The sequence below is a fragment of the Semicossyphus pulcher genome, unplaced genomic scaffold, assembly GCF_022749685.1.
Source record: "Semicossyphus pulcher isolate SPU_LCO1_2020_fin unplaced genomic scaffold, fSemPul1.0.p SCAF_6, whole genome shotgun sequence".
Classification (NCBI taxonomy): domain Eukaryota; kingdom Metazoa; phylum Chordata; class Actinopteri; order Labriformes; family Labridae; genus Semicossyphus; species Semicossyphus pulcher.
This window is the reverse complement of record NW_027211737.1, coordinates 32,465,001-32,485,000: the sequence shown is the minus strand read 5'-3', so window position 1 is coordinate 32,485,000 and position 20,000 is coordinate 32,465,001. Positions and strand designations below refer to the sequence as shown.

General features: G+C 39.9%; 1 protein-coding gene across 1 annotated transcript in view; it reads right to left on the bottom strand.

The window, feature by feature from the left end:
• Nucleotides 1–11,073: 11,073 nt before the first annotated feature.
• LOC138610186 (spermatid perinuclear RNA-binding protein-like) overlaps nt 11,074–20,000 on the bottom strand; it is a 68,490-nt gene continuing 59,563 nt past the window's right edge. Inside the window, exons 12-18 of the mRNA XM_069682896.1 lie at nt 18,263–18,471; nt 17,232–17,381; nt 16,085–16,219; nt 15,517–15,657; nt 15,236–15,359; nt 14,874–14,924; nt 11,074–11,733 (exon numbers count right to left, since the gene is read on the bottom strand). Coding sequence (XP_069538997.1) covers nt 11,645–11,733; nt 14,874–14,924; nt 15,236–15,359; nt 15,517–15,657; nt 16,085–16,219; nt 17,232–17,381; nt 18,263–18,471 — 899 coding nt within the window. The 3' untranslated portion in view covers nt 11,074–11,644. The remainder of the gene's footprint in view (nt 11,734–14,873; nt 14,925–15,235; nt 15,360–15,516; nt 15,658–16,084; nt 16,220–17,231; nt 17,382–18,262; nt 18,472–20,000) is intronic.

Genomic DNA, 20,000 nt, shown 5'->3' with positions numbered 1-20,000 from the left:
CAGCTCAGCTCATGTGGACGTCTGATAAACACTTTGTAATCTCTGCCAAATACAAACACAGCAAATGATCCAACATGTTAAACACAGGGCCAAAAATAACGCGGACAACTGCCCTTTAAGGGGTAAATAACGGGGTCGTTTCATCACTGTTACTCTCACATTCCTCCTGCCAAACTGGACGAATGAGATTGTTGTGCGTCTTTGGCAGCAGCCGGCCACAGCTGTCACGTTCACAGAGCTGTTTTCACTTTGAATTAATTTGAATAAATGTTTAAATAACACTCTGAACCGTCCGAGCTCCACGCTGCAGTGAAAGCACATCGACCACGCCGCCGTTTGATTCCCTCTCTGACCTGAGCTCAGAGTTTACATGAAGGTGTAAGTTGTCTAATGACTTTCAAGGACGCTCAGGACCTTGAAAGCTTTGCTAACAACCTTCACAAGTATCTGACAATAACAAATCAGTTATCTCCATCCACACATCGTAGTTTTTCTCCTGATAGTTAAGTGTCATCAAATAGTCAGTGGCCTGTTTGTAGCCTCACAGACTGAGCTAACTGTGATCCATGTCCAACAGAGAAATGTTTTATTGTTGTGAGCAAATAAAGTTGATATTTGAAAGGTTTAGACGTAGTGATCCAACGATACCTCGCAATGCAGTTCGATACATAAAAGTGATGTCGATCGAAGAGATGAATCGTAATACTATTTTTAACAGCAGAGGGCGCTGTCTGCTTTTGGCTTCTGTTGTTCGTCATCACGTCTTTTGCGTCTGTAGCTGAACAGAGGAGTAAATAAATAGTTTAAGCGTCACAGTTGTGATGTGCGCCTGTGCTGTTGGTTTCCCACGACAGTAGTCAGTCTGACATCACTTTTGTATAGCCCTTCATCAGTGCAGTCTGTCGCTGTGTCCCAGTCCCGGGGCTGCATCCTGTTTTGTCACCTGGATGTGAACTTTTAGCACGCACAGCAGCAGCTGCTGCGGGCACACTATGTCGGCTAGGTTACGCTTTCAGAGCTTTTTAGTTATGCGAGTCAGCTTTTCAGTGAGTGTATACCCGTAGCAGCGACACCGCGCCCTGGTGTTGGTTAATAACCCTGTGGCCACATAAACGGACCGTCCACAGAGCGGACGTGCCGCAGAGTGTTTCCTTGTAGCAGCTGCAGCACACACGGCGTAATGTCTTGTGTGTCGACAGGAAGTAGAAGACTTCAGCCTTCGTTTCCAACAGTCACCGTCACCGGGCTCCTCACGCTGATTAAACATACATTTGAACACATTTGGTTTATTCTTGGAAACATATTATTACATAAGTTGTGCGAGAATGTACATAATAAAAAAAAAATGTATCTTGTAAACTGTGACATTAATCTATGGAGATGTTTTGTTTCCTGTGATCTACTGCTGCTGATATATAAGAAAGGTTAAAGGTCATGTAAAGTGAAGAAAGGTCCTTTGTGTTATTTAATTCTGAATATTTCATCGTCTATGATACGATGCAAACATTACACAACTTACTACTTTTAATGGGTCAAATGTTGTGACAGCTGTGACTATTGCCAAGATGATTTTTTATCTTCCCAGACCATCAACAGGGAACAACAAACCGTACAAAACGAGATGGTTTCAACTTCGAGATCGAAGATTTAATCCTCTCAGAAGATTGTTTCACAACTTTTGCCAAAAAAGCAATTAAACGATATGAATGAAAACTTGTTACCATACGGATTTCTTAGGGTGTAAATTACAGCATAATTATTTCACACAAGCACACAGCTCCAGTATTTACAAAAGGAAGTAAAAAAAAAGGGAAACCTACAGCATCAAACCAAAAAGGGCATTTTAAACATATTAAATGTTTTTAACAGCTAAAACAAGAAAAGATATGAGACGATCATGACCTCTTCCCATGATCTTTCCTTCCCTGTTTCCTACCCTCCTTGCTCCCTTACTCTCCCCAAAAGCAGCTCAGCAGAGTCGGGGTTCAATCCATTATTCAGGGACGCTTCTCTGCTGCACACAAACACGGCATCAATAATAAAACCAGCAGCTGATTAATCATTGAAAACAGCAGGAGTGTCATCTGTGGACTACTGTGGAGGAATATGTAGTGTGTGTGTGTGTGTGTGTGTGTGTGTGTGTTTGTTTTAGTGACATTGTGGGGACACCCGTTAATTCAGTCACATTGTGGGGACTCGAGAATTAACTGGACGGAGATGTTTTTTCGTGGGAGGCAGGTCGTCAGATCTGCTTCCTGCTGCTGTAAAAATCACACGAGCATCTTCAGCAGAGAGATGACAGACTAAAGGACTTCCTCTTGTAGTTACGCCCCCTACAGGACAGATTCTTTTTAGTTGTGGCGTGCCATTACAAAAATGAGCCAAATAGTCGATCAGTAAAGTGATGTAACGGTTTGACAAAGGGCTTCTGGTGTTCACAAGTTTACAGTCATAATGTAGGAACAAAAGGGGACGATCTACAACAACATTTATTTGTTTTATTGCTCAGAACAAACTGGTTACTTTACTTTTCAGACAGCGACAAGCGGTTACAACCTCTTTCCATATTGCAAGTAACTCTAGAGCCAAAATCTAAAATGCAATACTTCAATTAAACGTTTTTTAACATCAACAAAAAACAGGTGTTTATCAAATGTGAAGTATATTATGTCACCTCGGCAACTAGGGTATCAACATTTTTGACAACTTTCTGAGTTCTGTTTTGAGGGAGTTTTTATGAACATCATCAGAACCTCATCTTTGCAATTATTCAGAGGCCGCGTTTATTTTTTTATTTTACATTTAGAAGATAAAGTCGGAATGAGAAGAACAAAGCTGAAAGGATAAAAGTGAAAATGAGAACGTGAGCTTTGTGGGGAGAAACAAGTGATTTGTGGATGAAGAAATTGTTATGTTTTTATTAACCAATAGATTTATTATAGAGAATCAAAATGATCTGTAGTTTATGGAGGGTATGGAGTATGCAGAGGTTGCATTAATATTTAATTCTGCAGCCTTCCTGCTGCTGGAGAGCAAACGGAAGAAACAGTTCTTGTTCCCAGAGTGTGAAATGTATTTTTAATGTGGTTAATTTAGTCACACGCAGACTTCACGTCAGCTGTCAGGCTCCTACATTGACTTCATGTATTCCCCAGTGATGAACTAACCAGTGTTAAAGCCTGAACATAAAACCTGGGGCAATTACCAACAGTCCATAACAGTAAGTATGTGTCCCCCCTCCATTTATCAATGACCGTTCAGTCTTTAAAGTCTTGTATTTGCCAACTTTAGAATCTGGAATCGAACCTTTGTTCAAAGAAACTTCTACAACAATTATTGCACTTTAAAAAAACTGTTGACACTTAATTTAGCAGGTCATAATTAATTGATTTATTACCATATCTTTGCCGCTCTAACTGTTTTCTGTGCAGCAGTAAATGTTCATATTGTTTATCAGTAAATAAACTGGCCTCTGATCGATCTGTGAAATGATCTGTAAACAGAAGAAGATTCGTCAGAGACTCTTTGGGTCATCAGCGACTGCTTTGTCGGTTTCCGCTCTTCTTCATGGATTTCCAATAAGTCAGAAATAATAAACAGTTATTTCAGTCAACACAAACACTCTAATGTTTGTCTCCTCTACTCGGGGGCTCTCAGTGGGGGGGTCGGGGTGATTCTGGGCCTCAGCCGGATCGATTAGCCTCTGGCAGCTTCTGTACAATCCGTCTCAGTGTGCGGAGGAGACGGCCGCTCTGTTTCAGGCGTCTCATGATCTGCAGGTGCAGCAGCAGCACCGAACCACAGCGAGCTGCAGACCTCAGCTGATCTCCACCCAAACATGTGACTCTCTTACAGCTCTCTGTGTCCTGAGTTACGGCTGCAATCCTTCATTTCCATATCATTTAATCTGATCAGTATTATGTCCACTATTTTTTTCACAAGTTCCAGAGGCTGATTTAATGTGTCTGAATTTATTGTTTGTCTGAAAAAACTACTTAAAACTCCAGTATGATGAAATTTAAAGGTGCATGGAGTCACTTTGTGTCGCTCTATGATTCTACATGTTACATGTTGCTTGTGACGAACATGTAAATCCTCATTATAGAATGGGTTGCAGTGCCTTTACATCGAGACAATCTGATGTTCTCTTTGTTGTAACTCTGCTCCGAGGCCATGACTGTAAATCTTAAGCATGATGTGAGCTGTGAAACAAAGCAGAACACAGACAGAGGTGTGCAGGCGACGGACGTGATGAATCCAGGTGTGAGAGAGAGACCCAGAGCGTCTCTGTCACTTTAAGAAAAAGCTTCAGATTGTAAACGAAGCCGGATGTGATCAGGCTTCAGAGCAGCGTTTGACTGTCGGGGCTGCACAGTTATAAGATGTTGTTGTTTGTGAGCTTGTGACGGAGTCAGTTATAAATGCATTGCCCTCCGTGGGATCAATGAAGTCGTCTGAATCAGAATCTGAAAATTATAATCACAATTATTTTGATCAATGCTGAGATCACGATTATTTATTAATTTAAGGGACATTTTTTATTCTACTTTCACATTTAAATAAACAGAGCAACTCTCAGCTCCATTCTGTGCTGCATTCAGGCTCATGTACAAATTTAGCATCAAATTAAGACTTAAAATGAGGTTCTGAATGTGGTGCATCATGGGTAATGACAGTGTGTCTCTGTGCAGCGTCTCTGTTCTGGATGTCTGACGTGACGCTGGAGGACGGGGAGCAGCTCGTTCTCCCTCTCGGCCTTCACACACTCATCATGCTGCACTTTGTTCTTTCAGCTGCTTCAACAAGTTAGTCGTGTTGCTTTGCGGCGCAGACGCAGGTTTCATGACCTCTTTGATGATTATTGTTACACTTAAACCTGAAACACCTCCAAACAAGCGCTGACGAGCTGTTTCAGCTCTTCGTCTTCTGTTCCAGACATTTGTCTTTAGCTTCTCCGACCGTCTCTGTCGTTTACTCTTCCTCTTTAAACTGCTGCTGCGAGGTAGGCGCTCATCACGACATGCCACGCGCTCAGTTTGACAGATGTTTGAGTTGGAGACAACTTTATTTATCCCAGAGGATTCAGTTTTACAGAAGTGAAATCTTTTCTGTTTCAGCTCCAAGAATTAAAGCAGTGATCGCGTCGGGTTGTGTAATCTGGGATTAAGCACCATGAGAAAAAGCCGTTTTTTGGGGGACTGGTGAAACGTCAGAGCTTCCTCATGACGAACACGCAGCTTTAGATGTGCTGGAGGTAACAGTGTGAAGCTTTCTGTACGAGCTCAGAGCAGCTGCAAGAGTTCAGCTCGTCTCAGAATCTAAAGAGTGTTTAAACAGACAAAGAGTTCAGTGTTTCTGCTGCAGCTGATCTCAGGTCAGACTCTCCAGATGTTTGCTGCCACCTAGTGGTTCAATTTAAGTCCTGCAGGAGGAGAGGTTCTTTTTAAAGCATCATATGTTTCCTTACTTCCTGTCCTTCATCGTTTCCTCATGCATGTCTTTCCTTTCCTACTTCCAAGTATTTACAGTTTCTTTACTTTATATATATTTTTTTACATTTTTCACAGCATTTATCAAACTGTGAGACCCTCCGAAACTTCACCAGCAGAGGGCGCTGTGGTCACACTTTAAACCTCCCATCAGGCTGAGCGCTCAGACAGAGTTTGAGGGTTTGCTGCAGCTGCAGACGAGAGGATCAGATTTTAGTTTGGTGGTGAGAAAAAAAAAGATCACTTAGTTAATGCAGAGAATTTTGGAAAAAGGGAAAATGAGTTTAATATTTATGCCGGGAATAATTTATTTAACAAGTCAAAGTAAATAAAAGATAAAGTGCATATTTGTCTTAATTTCAGATCTTATAATTATAAAGGCTGAATGTTGTGTGTGTGATCGTCCCTCTTCCTCAGAGGTGTCTGCATCTGAGAAGGTAACAAACTGTGCTGCAATGCATCATGGTCCTGAGCGCTGCTATGGGATGACAGCCTGCCTCAGTGAGGCGGCATGTGCCCACGTAGTGAAATCCAACACCTTCTGGCTCCTTCATCCCCGCTAAAAATACCGACAGGATCTGAACCTCCATCTGATCGTCCTCCCCGTCTGCACCCGCACGCTGCTGCCTCAGAAAGCAAACAGAAAACATCCTTCAGCGCGGATTTCATCGAGTACAGAGGCGTCACGACGTCTGAATGTCTTCAACAAGAGACAACAACTCTGCAAACACAAAGACACTCTGTTTCCTGCCGCAGGAGGAAGATGCTGCAGGAAACAGAGGACATGAGAAACATTGGAGATTGGAAACTTCTGGAAGAACAGAATTGTTTGTTATTTTTATCTTTATCTCTAAGTGTGTTGTAAAAGATCACGTCTGTTCATGTCTGCTGGCCTGCTGTGGTCTGGTGGAGCTGCAGGGTCATCGAGGGTCAGCAGGTGTTAAAGACTGCTGATGTAAACATCAGTAAATAAAACAGTTTGTATTTTAACATCATTTACTGTTAAAATAAAAATGCTTTTTGACATATCAAATGATTTACACCTCTGCTGGATAAGAAGAAAAAGTGTTTTGACATCGAGATAAAAACACTTTTTTGAAAACTGCTGAAGTTTAAAGTTTGTCAAATATGAATGTATTGCTTTTGTTCCACTTCTGACAGACTGAATCAATGACAGTGTTACTGATGATGAGTGTTCAAAATAACAATAGTAGATGGTGTTCTTTCTCACTCAGTTTATTTGCACAGTTTACAGGTTACAAACGCACCTGAGCTGTCTACAGAACTCGCGCCACCGACCTCAGAGGCCCCCAGGAAACTGAGTAACAGCAAATGAGCACATAGTGTTCGTTCGTAGATCCCCAGAGACGAACGAAACGGGACGATACCCCGATATTAGGCAGTGAAATACATTTGATATTGATACATGAGCCCTACACATGGGTCTGTATGTGACTGACTGACTGACGGTACTTTCAGAGCCGTAGAGAGAGAGAGTTGTGACATCACAATGGTGGATCATGGAGCATATTGAACCTCCACTGATGCAACTCTCTGTCTATACAGCTCTGGATACTTTGTTCGGGGAGTAGGCGGGGCTGCTCCTCTGTTGCTCATCCGCTGTCCTCTCCTACGTCCGCAGCGCGCACCTGCAAGGACAGTCCTTGTAACACATTTCCCACAAAAGCGCACATTGACCTGATGCAGTCAGCTACATGCTAGGTTTTAACCTGTGTTAAATACTTGATTCTGATTGGGTGATTACGGCATTCTGAGGTCTACTATTTCTCTATAACAGACCGTTGCTATGAAGAACAGACTGTTACTAGGGATGCAGCTCTAATCACAAATTCCGGTGTAATCAACTGTAATCATATCAATCCACCAAAAGAAGTTTGACGTCGGCTTGTTTACTGAGGTAACAAAAGAAAAGAGACAAACGAGCAGCGAGAAAGCAATGAAGGTTCAACGATGCAAACACTGACGCTACGAAAGATAGATCGACAAAACTGAAGACGGCCCATGAAGTACACGTGAAACAGGACGCAGGACGTGATACGGCGTTTAAAGACGGTGAATGGAAAAAGAAAATGTCAGCAGACTCTGACAGAGACGAGACAGAGAACCTCCATCAGATTCCTGCGGTCACATTCACCTCGTTAACTGTTGCTGTGGACGCAGCTCTAACTGTGTAACGGACTCTTTTTTTTTTAAATGAATAAAAATGGACTGTGCAACTTGTGTAAATATGATCGTGTTTGCATTGAAGCTCCTTCTGGCCTTCACCGTGTGCATTCTGTAATTAAGAAATGAGTCCGTGTGTTTGAGCTTCGGCTGTGAGCGCAGGAAATCTGTGCAAGCAACAAAATATGTGAATGCAAACAATCTGAGCGCGAGCAGAGACAAAGTGTGAGCAGGGATATTTAAGTGCAGAGTTTTTATGCAAAAAAATCAAGAAGTCATCCTGTCAAACTAAAAGATGATGAAGAGGAGAGAAAACAAAACTGTTGAGCATTAAAGTGGGAACAGACGCGTTTAAATTTCTGCATTCTGAGGGAATTTTTCATCATATCAAGGTTCGTACTCTCTGCTGAAAAGCTCCCAGAAGACAACAGAGAAATGAGTTTAGTGACTGCAGTGCTGTAAAAACAAAAGGAATATTGAGGCCAAACAAACCACTTCTGAAGGATAATGAAAGTTTATTTAAATAAATATTTCAGTCAGAAACCATCAGGGAGAGACATCGGCTCTGTGACTGACTGTTCTTATTTCCTCTGCTCGACGCTGCGGGGACGATAAACTGATGTTTCCTGTTTCTGTGCAGAATTAAAGTGTTTGACTCTCTGTGCTGTGATTTCACTCTGCTGTGTGTTGTGAGATTTCTGCTGGAAACTGGAGAGAAATAATCGTCCTGCAGAGCGACAAACGGCCGGCCGGCACATTCTTCTCTCATTAAGTGCCTCAGATTTAGAAACAGCTGTTAAATGTTTTGTTTGTGTTTGTCTGGGATTCTCTCGGTGTGTAATCAGACTTTGTTTCTCTCCTTTTGTTCCCTCAGATTAAATTATCTCCGCAGCAGCCGGGTGTAAACAGAGGAACACTCACCCTGATGAAAAGAAGGTTAGAAACACAAATTGTCAAACGTCTTTCATTATTTTTCCATTTCTTTTTTTTTTTTTAATCTCCAAATTTTCCATTTCTTTTTGTTTCCAACCAGAAAAACTCTTAAAATCCTAAAAATATTAAAATCCTGGTTGTGTTTTCAGAGAAGAAAACTCAAAGAAAACTGTTGGAGCTGAATTAAACTAAAAGTATGGAAGTTCAAATACGACAAAACAATTGATTTAGATTAAAATCAATTTGAGTTGCATCAGTAAGTTCAGATTTAAAAGCATCAAAGACTAGGACGGCGTATTAGGGCCAGAAAAAAAAAAATGGAGCCGGAGGAGAAGAAAAATATTCTAAGAAAAATAGCAGATTTGTGACATTATAAAGTCATAAAACTGCGAGAAACAAAAGCTATGAAAATAGTGTTGATAGGAACCTTTTTGAGCCTTGCGTATATTTGTGAGATTTGTTCTCGGAAATGTACGACTTTAATCTTGAATTTTTGAGTTTTTTCTCTGAACGTTACTCTTCTCCTCTGACTCCTTTATTTATTTATTTTTTTACAATGGCGCTATTACGCCTGAAATATGTAGCAGGACATGATTTTAAAAAGATTCATTCTGCCTAAAATGCACGTTTACTTTTGGTACTTTTACAGTTTGATGCCAAACATTTTGAACGTCATCCAACCATCATCCTGCACATTCCTGTTACAGAGGCATGTCACTTATTGAACGTATTTTATATAATATTGTTTACATTTTTTATTGATTATTTTATTTTATTTATGTAAAGTAAAGTCTTATTCTATTTCTGTATTCAAAACACAAAAACAAAGTGTAAACTCACTTGGCAATAAACCTGATTCTGGATTTTACTGAAGTCAAAGATCTGAGAACTTCTACTTTTAAATACTTTTTTCCTTCCAAAACATCTTTAATCATGATTTAAAATTCACATCAACCCAGAAACTTTTGTCATTATTGAACTTCCGTACAGACTTTGATCACAACTTCAGACAATTAAAAGGTCTTTAATTCCTTGCATGAATGTTTCTATACGCCAAATATTGCAACCTTAAGACAGACTTTATACTTTAAAATAATCAATGTTTAAATTGTTAAATTGATAATAAGATTATGATTATAATCTCTTTGTGATTGTGAACCTTTAGGTTTTTGTCCCTGATAAATATTCTGCAGAATAAGTGAAATTTGTTTTATATTCTCCGACATTCATCAACACTAAAACAATACAGATTATCACGTTGGGTATTTAAAATATCCACATTCACATTCTGTCAAATCATCCAGTCGTCTACAAACACAGAAACTTTGTTGACATTATTTTTCATTTGTTTGAGTCACATGATCAGATAAAGTTTGCATTTCTGTTGGTTTGAAGGTTCCTGAGGTGAATATTGCTTCAGACACGTGTGCTTCCTGTCAGACCTGTTAGGATTTATGGATCCATGTAAGGATTTATATCTGGATTTGTCTGGTAATTTATTATAATAGCCATAAACAGACATTAATCAACAGTTTCTTAATTGATTCTTTATACTATTACTTTTTGCAGTATGTTTAAATATTGCCATACAAAATAAGTTATGGCAGAAATAGGAGAAACATTTGTTTATGTATTAATTAGCATAGATAGCAAGTTTTTAAAACCCTGACCCTTTTTTTATTTAGGATCATCTACAACCATTTAAACCAGTCGTTTTTCAGTATTCTGTCTGGTGTGAGTTTAAAACAAAGAATGGTAAATGAGAAAAAGACAAAATAATGTGTTGAAATATGTTTTTTCTCCTGATAATCATCTTGTGACCTGTTAAGATTTGTCCTTTGACCTCTGTGGGGGCTGGGAACCATTGATTTAAACCCAACAGATGTGGAACAGAAGGCGAGTTTACAACAACTGTCAATTCAGGAAGTCATTAATTAAGACATCAATTGTTATCTTATTGTCAGATTGTTTGTTTTTGGAAATTATACAATGATTTAGTGTAGTTTGTGTAATTGTATTTAAATAGGGATTATATACCATCAACATACCAATACAGTGTCATAGACAGTTTGTAAAATGTATTTAACTTTAAATATTTATAGATAGTTAATATCTGGGAGTGATGGAGTCATAGGAGTGCAATAAAAAAGAAATAATTCTATAAAAGACAAGGGAAATAACTGTGGAAGTATAAAGAGTAACAATAAAGAAAAAAAGAGTAACAATAAAGAAAAAAAAAAGAGTAACAATAAAGGAGTTAAGAAGTAAATTGAGAAAAAGAAACAGTAATATAAAGAGAAATAAATGTGTTATTTCCATGTATAAAATAAATGAATATATCTATGTATGTATAAATAAATAGATACAAATGAATTTTAAATTAAAAAATAATCATTCTTTTATATTTTTGTCATTATATTCTCACATTTATTTATTCTTAGATATTTTTATCTTAATATTTCCACATTTTAAACTAAATATTTTTTTTTATATTTCCACATATATTTCCAATTTTTAGAGATGTAAATATTTTTTAAGGCACTCCTCTGCCTCCATAGAGATTCATTCATTACTGTATTTACATTCAGAGATATATTATAAATATGTGTCTTTACCCGTTTCTGGGTTTTACATAATCAAACATATTAACATGTTTATATATTTATATATATTGAAAACTCACATACATCCATATGTACAGATAGTAAATATATTTACGTACAGTCGGTCACATTGTTGTGAATGTGCTGATGGTCTGTTTAAAATCAGCAACCTCAAATTCAGTTGCTCTGGAACACGTCGAGTCCCTGAAGGCGGGAGAAATATTGCTTAGTGTTTTATTGACAGTCTCGGCTGCGTCCTCCTTCTCCTCCGCTTAGACCAGACCTGGAAAGTTGCCCGAGGTGTTTTCCCCTCCATATTGCTTTCAATATTGCTGCTGTGTCTCGTGTTGAAGGAAAGTAACTGAGGGGCGCTGACAGAGTTTAATAAGGGCAAGGGATCAAACAGGAAGCCCGGGCGCTGCAGAGTCGGCGGGGTCAGAAAAGATCCTGAGGGCCGAGGTGGATGATGATGGGCGTAGCGATGGTCTGCGGCTGGTAATAGGCACTGTCGATGTACAGACCGCCTACAGACAGGAGACAACGCAGGTTAACATAATCCATGATACGGACTACCAAGAAGATTCCCTCCAGCACAGTTGAATTGTGGGTAGTGGGTAGTGTTCTAATTTGCTAAACTGCAAATACAAACTGCTAATATGGGCTGTCAATGTGAGTCGTTAGTTTTTTTGAAACTAGCATCTTATTTTGATAGTTTGACCCTCATTTCCTGTCCTTAATCACTGTTGCTACACCTCCTATTTCTAGTTTTATATTAAAAATAGTCGAAATCATAATTAATTTAGTGGTTCTTAAGTTCACATAATATTTCTAGCCGGCTACATTTTCCAGCAAACATGAGCATTGTCATCAACAGATTATATTCATCTTAGCTAGCTAGCTAGCTAGCTACATGGTTAATATTGGAAACAGCTAAATATGTGATGTCAGATGAAAATGGACGCCATGTGAACATGGAAGTAGCACTTCTTTATAATTGTTAGTTGGAAGCTAGTTAGCTGGGCGTGCTAATGTTTGTGGAGTTCGGAAGCTAGTTAGCTGGGCATGCTAACATTTGCAGGATACCATTGTAAACGACATACAGCCGGTTGAAAGTGAAGCAGGAAGTGGGTTGTACACTGTGATTGATTTTAACAGTTTTGGGGATCATTTTACGTTTTGTTTTAATTTCCCAAAGACATTTGGATAGCCTCTAATAGGATTTAGTTTTAATTAAAGTTAATGTATGCATGTAGCTATGACGAGTAGTGTAGTTGTGTAGGTATTACGATATATATCAGCCGTCTGTGTGTGGTAGGTGTTGAACCTGTCTGAACATCTGACTGCTTGTAATTCTTGACTTCTCTATCGTGATGTTGTTGCACTCCCAGATCTCGAGAATTAACTCCGTGAGTACAATGTTATAATTATTCATAGAAATCACAAATAAAACTATGAAAAGTAAGATTCCAGGAAGTGATGAACTGAATTACAAATTCACACATCTTATATAAGTCATTAGTCTTATATAAGTCAAAGATTTTAAAGGTATTCTGTTGTGTCGATGCGTGTATAAAATGTGTATGAATCAGGATAAAGTTTTACAAAACACAACTTACTCAGCGGTTGACAAAAATAATAATTTATTTAAACAGAATTGAACCTACAAACAGGTCAAAATAAAATCTCTCTGAAAAGAAAGTTTTTTTAAACTCAACACAAAACGGCTCAGAAGTTCAACAGTTGCTGTAAACGTGGACGTTCAGTGTCCAAAGAAAAGGAAAACGTTTCTCAGTGCAGCCGATTATTGTAAACCTGTTTGTTTGTTTTTTAAAGAAACTTTAAACATGATAAGAAACCACAAAGAAAATAAAATACAACAAAGTTCAAAAGAAATATTTACCTTTGGACGAACAAAGCTCTTTGATCAGTTCCATTATATGGTCTATATCTGTGTTCTATTTAGTTTGACTTAGTTCCCTGCAATAGCTTTCTTTGGTTCCCTGATATTCTTTATGCTCTCTACATTAAATATTTAAGTAGTCAGTGCTTGTTTATAAAATCCCCTACAGTGACAGTAAATGTCTTTACTTGCCTGCAGTGACTGGTTTTAGTGGATGTTGAATTAGTTCCCATAAAGAGGATGTTTAGTTCCCTATGTTCCCTGTTTCACAGGAGTGAGAGGTGATTAGTTGCTAATATTTTTAGTTCCCTGCAGTTAAATAATTTACTTCACTGATTTAAATTGTATATTTGCTAGCCTGTGAGTTGTATGTGTTTATTTAGTTCCCTGAAGTTGGTATTTTTGTCATTGTGAGCAGCTGGTGTTATTATAGTTCCCTATATAGTGGCTGTTAATTTAGAATGGATGTTGAGTTAGTTCAGTACATTGTATTCAGGGAACTAACTCAAGATCCATATTCTGTTATGCATCTGGTGTGCAACTTTGATTTATTTGGTTCCCTATGTAACCCCCAGGAGTTTGTATTCTTAATTTAACTTAATAATTGTTTAACTTTTTTTTTATTTGTTTCCTTTTTGGAAACATAAAAAAAAACTAACTTTAGAGACACCTTTTCTTTAAGGCTTCCAGAGTATGTTTGGTTCCTGACAGGTATTTTTTTTAAGCTTCCTGATTTGGGAATAGTTTTTGTTTATATATATATATATGTATACATAAATATATATATATAAAACATAATGTATCCATAAAAAGGAGCTTAATATCCTGTTTGGAGCTAAACATCTGCTTTAAGGGAACTATTTCTTTCATTCCACCAGAGTACATTTGGATTCTTACAGTGGACATTATTAAGCTACTATATTTAAATATCTCGATGTTTCCCAAGTTTAAATGAATGTTCATTTAGTTCCCTACTGTGGCTTTTTAAATTAGCTATCATGGTGGACATTTAGTTTAGGGAACTTAACATCGTATTGTGAATGAAAAATAGGCAAACTGGACGAAATGTTTCTCTGGTATGTAACAGAGGATACTTGTATATATTTATATTTTAATGCTTATTTATTGAGGAGTTTTCTGTATTGACGAGGCCATTGATTTTAAGTTCCCTACAGTGACTGTGTATTGACTTTTAGTTGGCTCTGCAGTGGTTCATGGTTCGATTAAACTGTAGCCGCTAGTATACCGTTAGCTCCCTGCTGTGAGATTTACCTGACCATGTTTTCCACTCTGCAGCACAATAAATCCTGAACTCAGTGTCTCATTGCATCTTGTTTGAATAATCAAAGAGCTTATCTGTCAAACTGTGTTCACACACCTGTCGTTGCAACGTGACTTTATAATGACCAATTAAATTAGCTGCTAACGTAGCTCAGAGGGAACATGCTGGGTGTGACTGTGGGTACTGGTAAAAAGAATCCAGTGCTGGTGTTAGAGGTTTGTTGTGAACACAGTAACAGTCAGTATAAATAAATAGGTGAGGAGAGGTGGGTGAGTTGGGTAAGGGTCCTAATAGGGGTACAGGTGGGTGACGGGGACAGGTGGGTATGTTGTGGGGACTCTGATGACGGGGAGAACTACTGAGGGCATTCTGGAGGGAAAACCTGAGGAAAAATAAAGAAAAAAAGAACTCAAATGTTTGGATGAAGTGATGAACAAATCAAGTGATGGATTATTGATCAGGTGAAGGGACTGTGAGTTTACCGTAGGGAGGGAGGGCGCCTGCAGGGCTGTAACCATAAGGAGCACCGAAACCTGAGAGGAGAGAGAGAGAGAGAGAGAGAGAGAGAGAGAGAGAGGGCGATACAGGAGAATTAATTTGAGTGTCTTTGATTTTGATTTGTGAAAAGTTCCTACATCATGTCATCCCTGATCCCAACCAAAGTGCAAACCATTGACCATCCGAGAGTTTCAGCGCTTTTATTCTGAAATTAATCTGGTTCTTCGCCCTTTATCCTGCTTATAAATCATATAAAAGACAAAAACCCAGCAGCAGATAGTGTGTCAAACTTGTGCTTTTAGGACTACAGGTGTGTTCAGGTGGTTTGTGGTGCAGCTAGACTCACCTGGGGGGATGTATCCGTGTGTGGGCGGGGTGCTGATGTATGGAGCTCGGGGGATGACGGGGACTCGAGGAGGTCTTGCAGCGAGAGCCGGGAGGGTCAGCACGGAGGCTACGGGTCGCTTTGGCTACACAAACACACACACACACACACACACACACACACACACACACACACACACACACACACACACACACACACACACACACAGAGTATATAAACACACACACACAGCAGACTTGATGCTGCATGACCCTGCTCTGACTGCAGCTTGTTTTACTCACAGGAGGGTTCGGCCGTTTCTTCTTGTTGCTCGTGGATTTGGAGCCGGAGAAGAGGCTGTTCAGGGCGGCGAGCGCTGCACTCGCTTTAGCTACTTTCTTATTGGGACCCGTCCCCCGGAAGACCTGCTTATCCACCTCCACCTGTCACAGAGAGGACTCCTGATGAAGTCTGTGTAAAGCTTCATGTTCCTTTGGACTGCATGTTTGTGTCTTCGCAGGAATGAAGCGATGACTTGATTAAAAGATTAATAGAATTAATAATCCAAAGAAAAACGAGATTTTGCTGCTTAATAATGTTGAAATAATTTAGACTAGAGGCCCAAAAACAATGAAAGAACAATGAAAGTGTAAAAAGGCACTCGGGTTGATTTCAGTGAACATGACTTTGGTTTCATGTTCTGTCTCTCCTCGTGTTCGAAGATGTGTGAAGATGTTTTGAAATGCAGGAAGCAGCGAACATCAAACACGCTCCCTCTCTCATCAATTCCTAATAAGAGCCTCTGAAAGGGAGACAGGAAATCTATGAAGGGTACTGAGTGTGTGTGTGTGTGTGTGTGTGTGTGTGTACCTCGATGATGAAGCGTTTGTCGTAGCTGCTGCCGCTCTCTGATATCAGCTCGTATTTGAGGCCGCGGCGTTTCTCGTTCAGCTCCATCACCGGGTTTTTACCTCCCGCCGTCAGGATCGGACCCGGAGCTCTGGACTGCAGACGGAGAGGAGAGAGACGTTTTAAATGTTTCCCTAAAGTACGACAGCATGTTGGATCAGCCTCACAGCACGGAGGACGAACGCAATAATGTTTGAACTGAATAAAGTCCGACTGGGTGATTTTGACTTATTTTTTAGCAGGACATGCCATGCTGCCAACGCCCACACTGATGAGGTAAGCTGAGCCTGTGTCAATGTTAACAATAACAATAACTTTATTGATCCCCAAAGGGACATTCATTCAATTATTTAAATTAAATTAACAGCTAGATGTATGGAGATATGAGTTATGATCATGTGACGTTGCAGCGCTGTTGTCAAAAAACAACTGAAATGACTCGTTATCACGTGACAACACAGTCAATAAAATGTATGGATGCATGTCCACTTTGGGCTTCCGTAGAAAATAAAGTGATTGTTAAAAATATATTTGACATTTTTGTTTCTCTGACATGTTATAATATTTCTGTGATAAAAAACAACCAAGTCATGTTTCTGCTTTTTACTGATGTTTTTCTTTATATGTTTAATCTGATGTTTTACTGTTTTATACATTTTGTTCTTTTGTTATAAAAATACTATTTCATCATTTTTAATCCTCACAAACCAACATGAGACGGATTCGCTCGATGGCTGAAAGTTCAGTGATTCCTCCTGAAATGTGAATATTCTCTCTGTTACACTGAGAAATTACACAATAAGACATTTTACATGAACATTGCACACTTTTCTGAAAAGTAACCTTCCAATGAGCGCATGAAACCTCTGTAGGAAAACAGCCACGAGTCCTCCAGCAGCATCGCTCCGAACAGGACGACACTTCAACGACCGAATTCTGAATGACTGAATTTTTAATGTAAGTGTTGTGATGAGTGCAGAACATCCATCACATGACGGGCTGGTGACGCTCGGATTGGACAAAAAGGCCACTGCAGTCCAGTCCTTACGTGTACTTGTTAATAATCAGTGTGTGTGTGTGTGTGTGTGTGTGTGTGGGCGCTCCTCACCTCCTGCGTGTCTGTGGAGGAGGTGATGGAGGTGGAGCTGGAGCTGGTGGACATCCTGTCGTTCTTTCCTTCTCCATCTGACTTCTCGTCGGCGCTCAGCGAGTCCACGTCTCCGTCTCCGCCGAGGACAAAGCCCAGAGCCTGCAGCGCCTGCGGAGGGCACGGAACGCCCAAACACAAGACGAAAGCATTCATCAGTTTATTAAAGTTTCTGTGATGCACCGACGGTCCCTGAACTCAGCACAGATGGGACATGAATCACACATCCATCAACTATGAGCTGTCCATGAGCAAGGCACTAACAGCTGCTGCAGAGAGGCTGCAAAGTGGCCTTCATCATCATCATCATCATCATCATCATCATCATCATCATCATGAACAACAACATCAACAACAACATGCAGACAGTCTGTGCTCTCAGTGATGGGGTGAAAACGTTTGTGACAAAGTGTTGCAGTGAAATTTGACAAGTTGAATAAAAGCTTTATCTTCTGTTTGTCAGTAATCCAGAGTTTGACGGCTCCATTGTTTTTTTTTTTACACGTTCAAAACCCGATTATGTTCCAACCATCAGGTTTCAGTAAGACACAAAAACAATACACTTCAAGTACAGCTCGTATGGTCCCTGTTCTATACTAAAGCACACACACAGGTGTAACGACACAAGTCCAGACCACAGACGGTATAAAAAGATGGCCGACATGACAGCTCCCTATAAGTGAAGCCAAACCCTCTCTATCGCCCCCTGCTGGCTGGCTGCAGTATAGCTCATAAATAAAGAATATCTGAATCTCATGTTTGGCTTCATGTTTGTACAACGAGAGGAGGTGGAGATGTGTCGGCCATCTTTATGTAGTCATTGGTCCAAACAAACACTCACACACACAAAGACACACAAACTGCCAAAGACACGAGAGAAATGACTTTTAAAAGAACACAGTCTCAGCAGCGGGTTTTCATCATATATAGATAACGAAACTCCGCCTCCCAGGTGTAGAAGACGTTCTGATGTCACAGTTTAAGCTGTGTACCTTCAGAGCCACTTGGAGCTTGGCGGTCCTCTTGGAGTTGCCCGTGGCCTGGTAGCTGGTTCCTTGGACGTCCACAGACATGGTGAAGACGGGAGCGTGCACCGGGCCGGACTGGGACAGCAGGCGGTACTGCAGGCCAGGGTGGATCTGATTCAGACGCATCAGAGCGTTCATGGGGTGGTTCGGATCCGTCATCCTCCAGTCCAGGACTAAAGGAGGACAGACGCTCAGGTTAGTGGCATGGTTGAAGTGTTTAATGTCCTTGTATTGATATGATGACGTAAAGTAAACCAGACTCAAATTAACTGCAGACAGATTTCAAAGTTAAGGAAATAAATGGAACGAAAAGCTTTAACATGCATGACATCATCTACTGACAGTTTATATCAGAGCTAAACATTTACGAACTGACAAACAGAAGACGTTGCAGCTCTATTCCAGTCTTAAGAAGGATGCTGACTGTACGCTGCAGACCTCTAAACTTTATTATGTTCAAAAAGACGTTTTTAATGTTCTGCATGTTTGCAAAGAAAATATTGACACGTAAATCAAATGTAAATTGCGTGCTGAGCTCCTCTGCACGAACTCAATACACTCAGAGTAATAAGCCGTCTCATTGGCTGAGCTCTCTCCGCTCTTAATAACAGACTGATGGTACGGAGATGACACACACACACACACACACACACACACACACACACACACACACACACACACACACACACACGCTGACAGGAGATGAGGAGAGCTCTGTCCTCGCAGCAGTAATATCTCACAGATGAAATGAAAATGAAACGGTGACACTGTGTGACATCTATTAGAACAGAAGTGCTGATGCCTTTCAAAATAAAAGCTTTTTTTTTTCAGTCAAACTTTGGCGACTGGCTTTAAGGATCCAGATTTACTGACGGTCCTGACATCTGCAGACAGTTTCAACCTTTCACGACTAATGAATATCAAACACTTACATGCCGCTCGTGATGAACTTGTTTTCAGACATATTTTATCTAAAGAGGCTCTCACAGTTCAGAGGGGTCAGATGAATCATCAATGAGACCTCTGCTGTTTCGAGGACAGCAGTTCATGTTAATCAGACACGTTTAAATAAAGTTATTTTGTGTGATTATTTCACTGAAAACTGCTCAGAGAAAAAAGTAGCAGAATCCTAATATCGTTATATTTCCAGTAAACTGCAGAAAGCATCTTATTTACCAACCTTACAACCACGAACACAAAACACAACAGCAAAGGGGAACATTTTAGACGATGGATGTTATGATGTTTTGTACGAGCAGACATCTCACAGTGCTAATGCTAACTGGGTGTTTATCATATTCACACGGCGGCCATTTTCCTTGGATGTAACGCTGAGGGAGTCAAAGTGCTGTTCTCGTGTTTGGCTGTGTTCCAGTGACATGAACTAAATATGAAACACTTTTGTTTCCTTCCTGAAACAAATTCAGTTTCTAAGACGTGAAATATGAATGATAATGTTGATTTCAGGTTCCAACTACTTTCATGCAATACATCCTGGTACATGTAGGCACTGTTGGCCAGCTCCACAAGCAGGATCTCTGAGCATTGTGTGTCAGTACTGCAGCACTGACAAATTGGTTTCTTCAACTGACGACATTTATCATTAAAACTGATTTTAAATCACATAAAAAGTTACAAAAATGCCCTTTAAAGCTGCAGAAGGTAAGATGGAGAAGAGAGCGGAAAGATCACAACCTTCAGG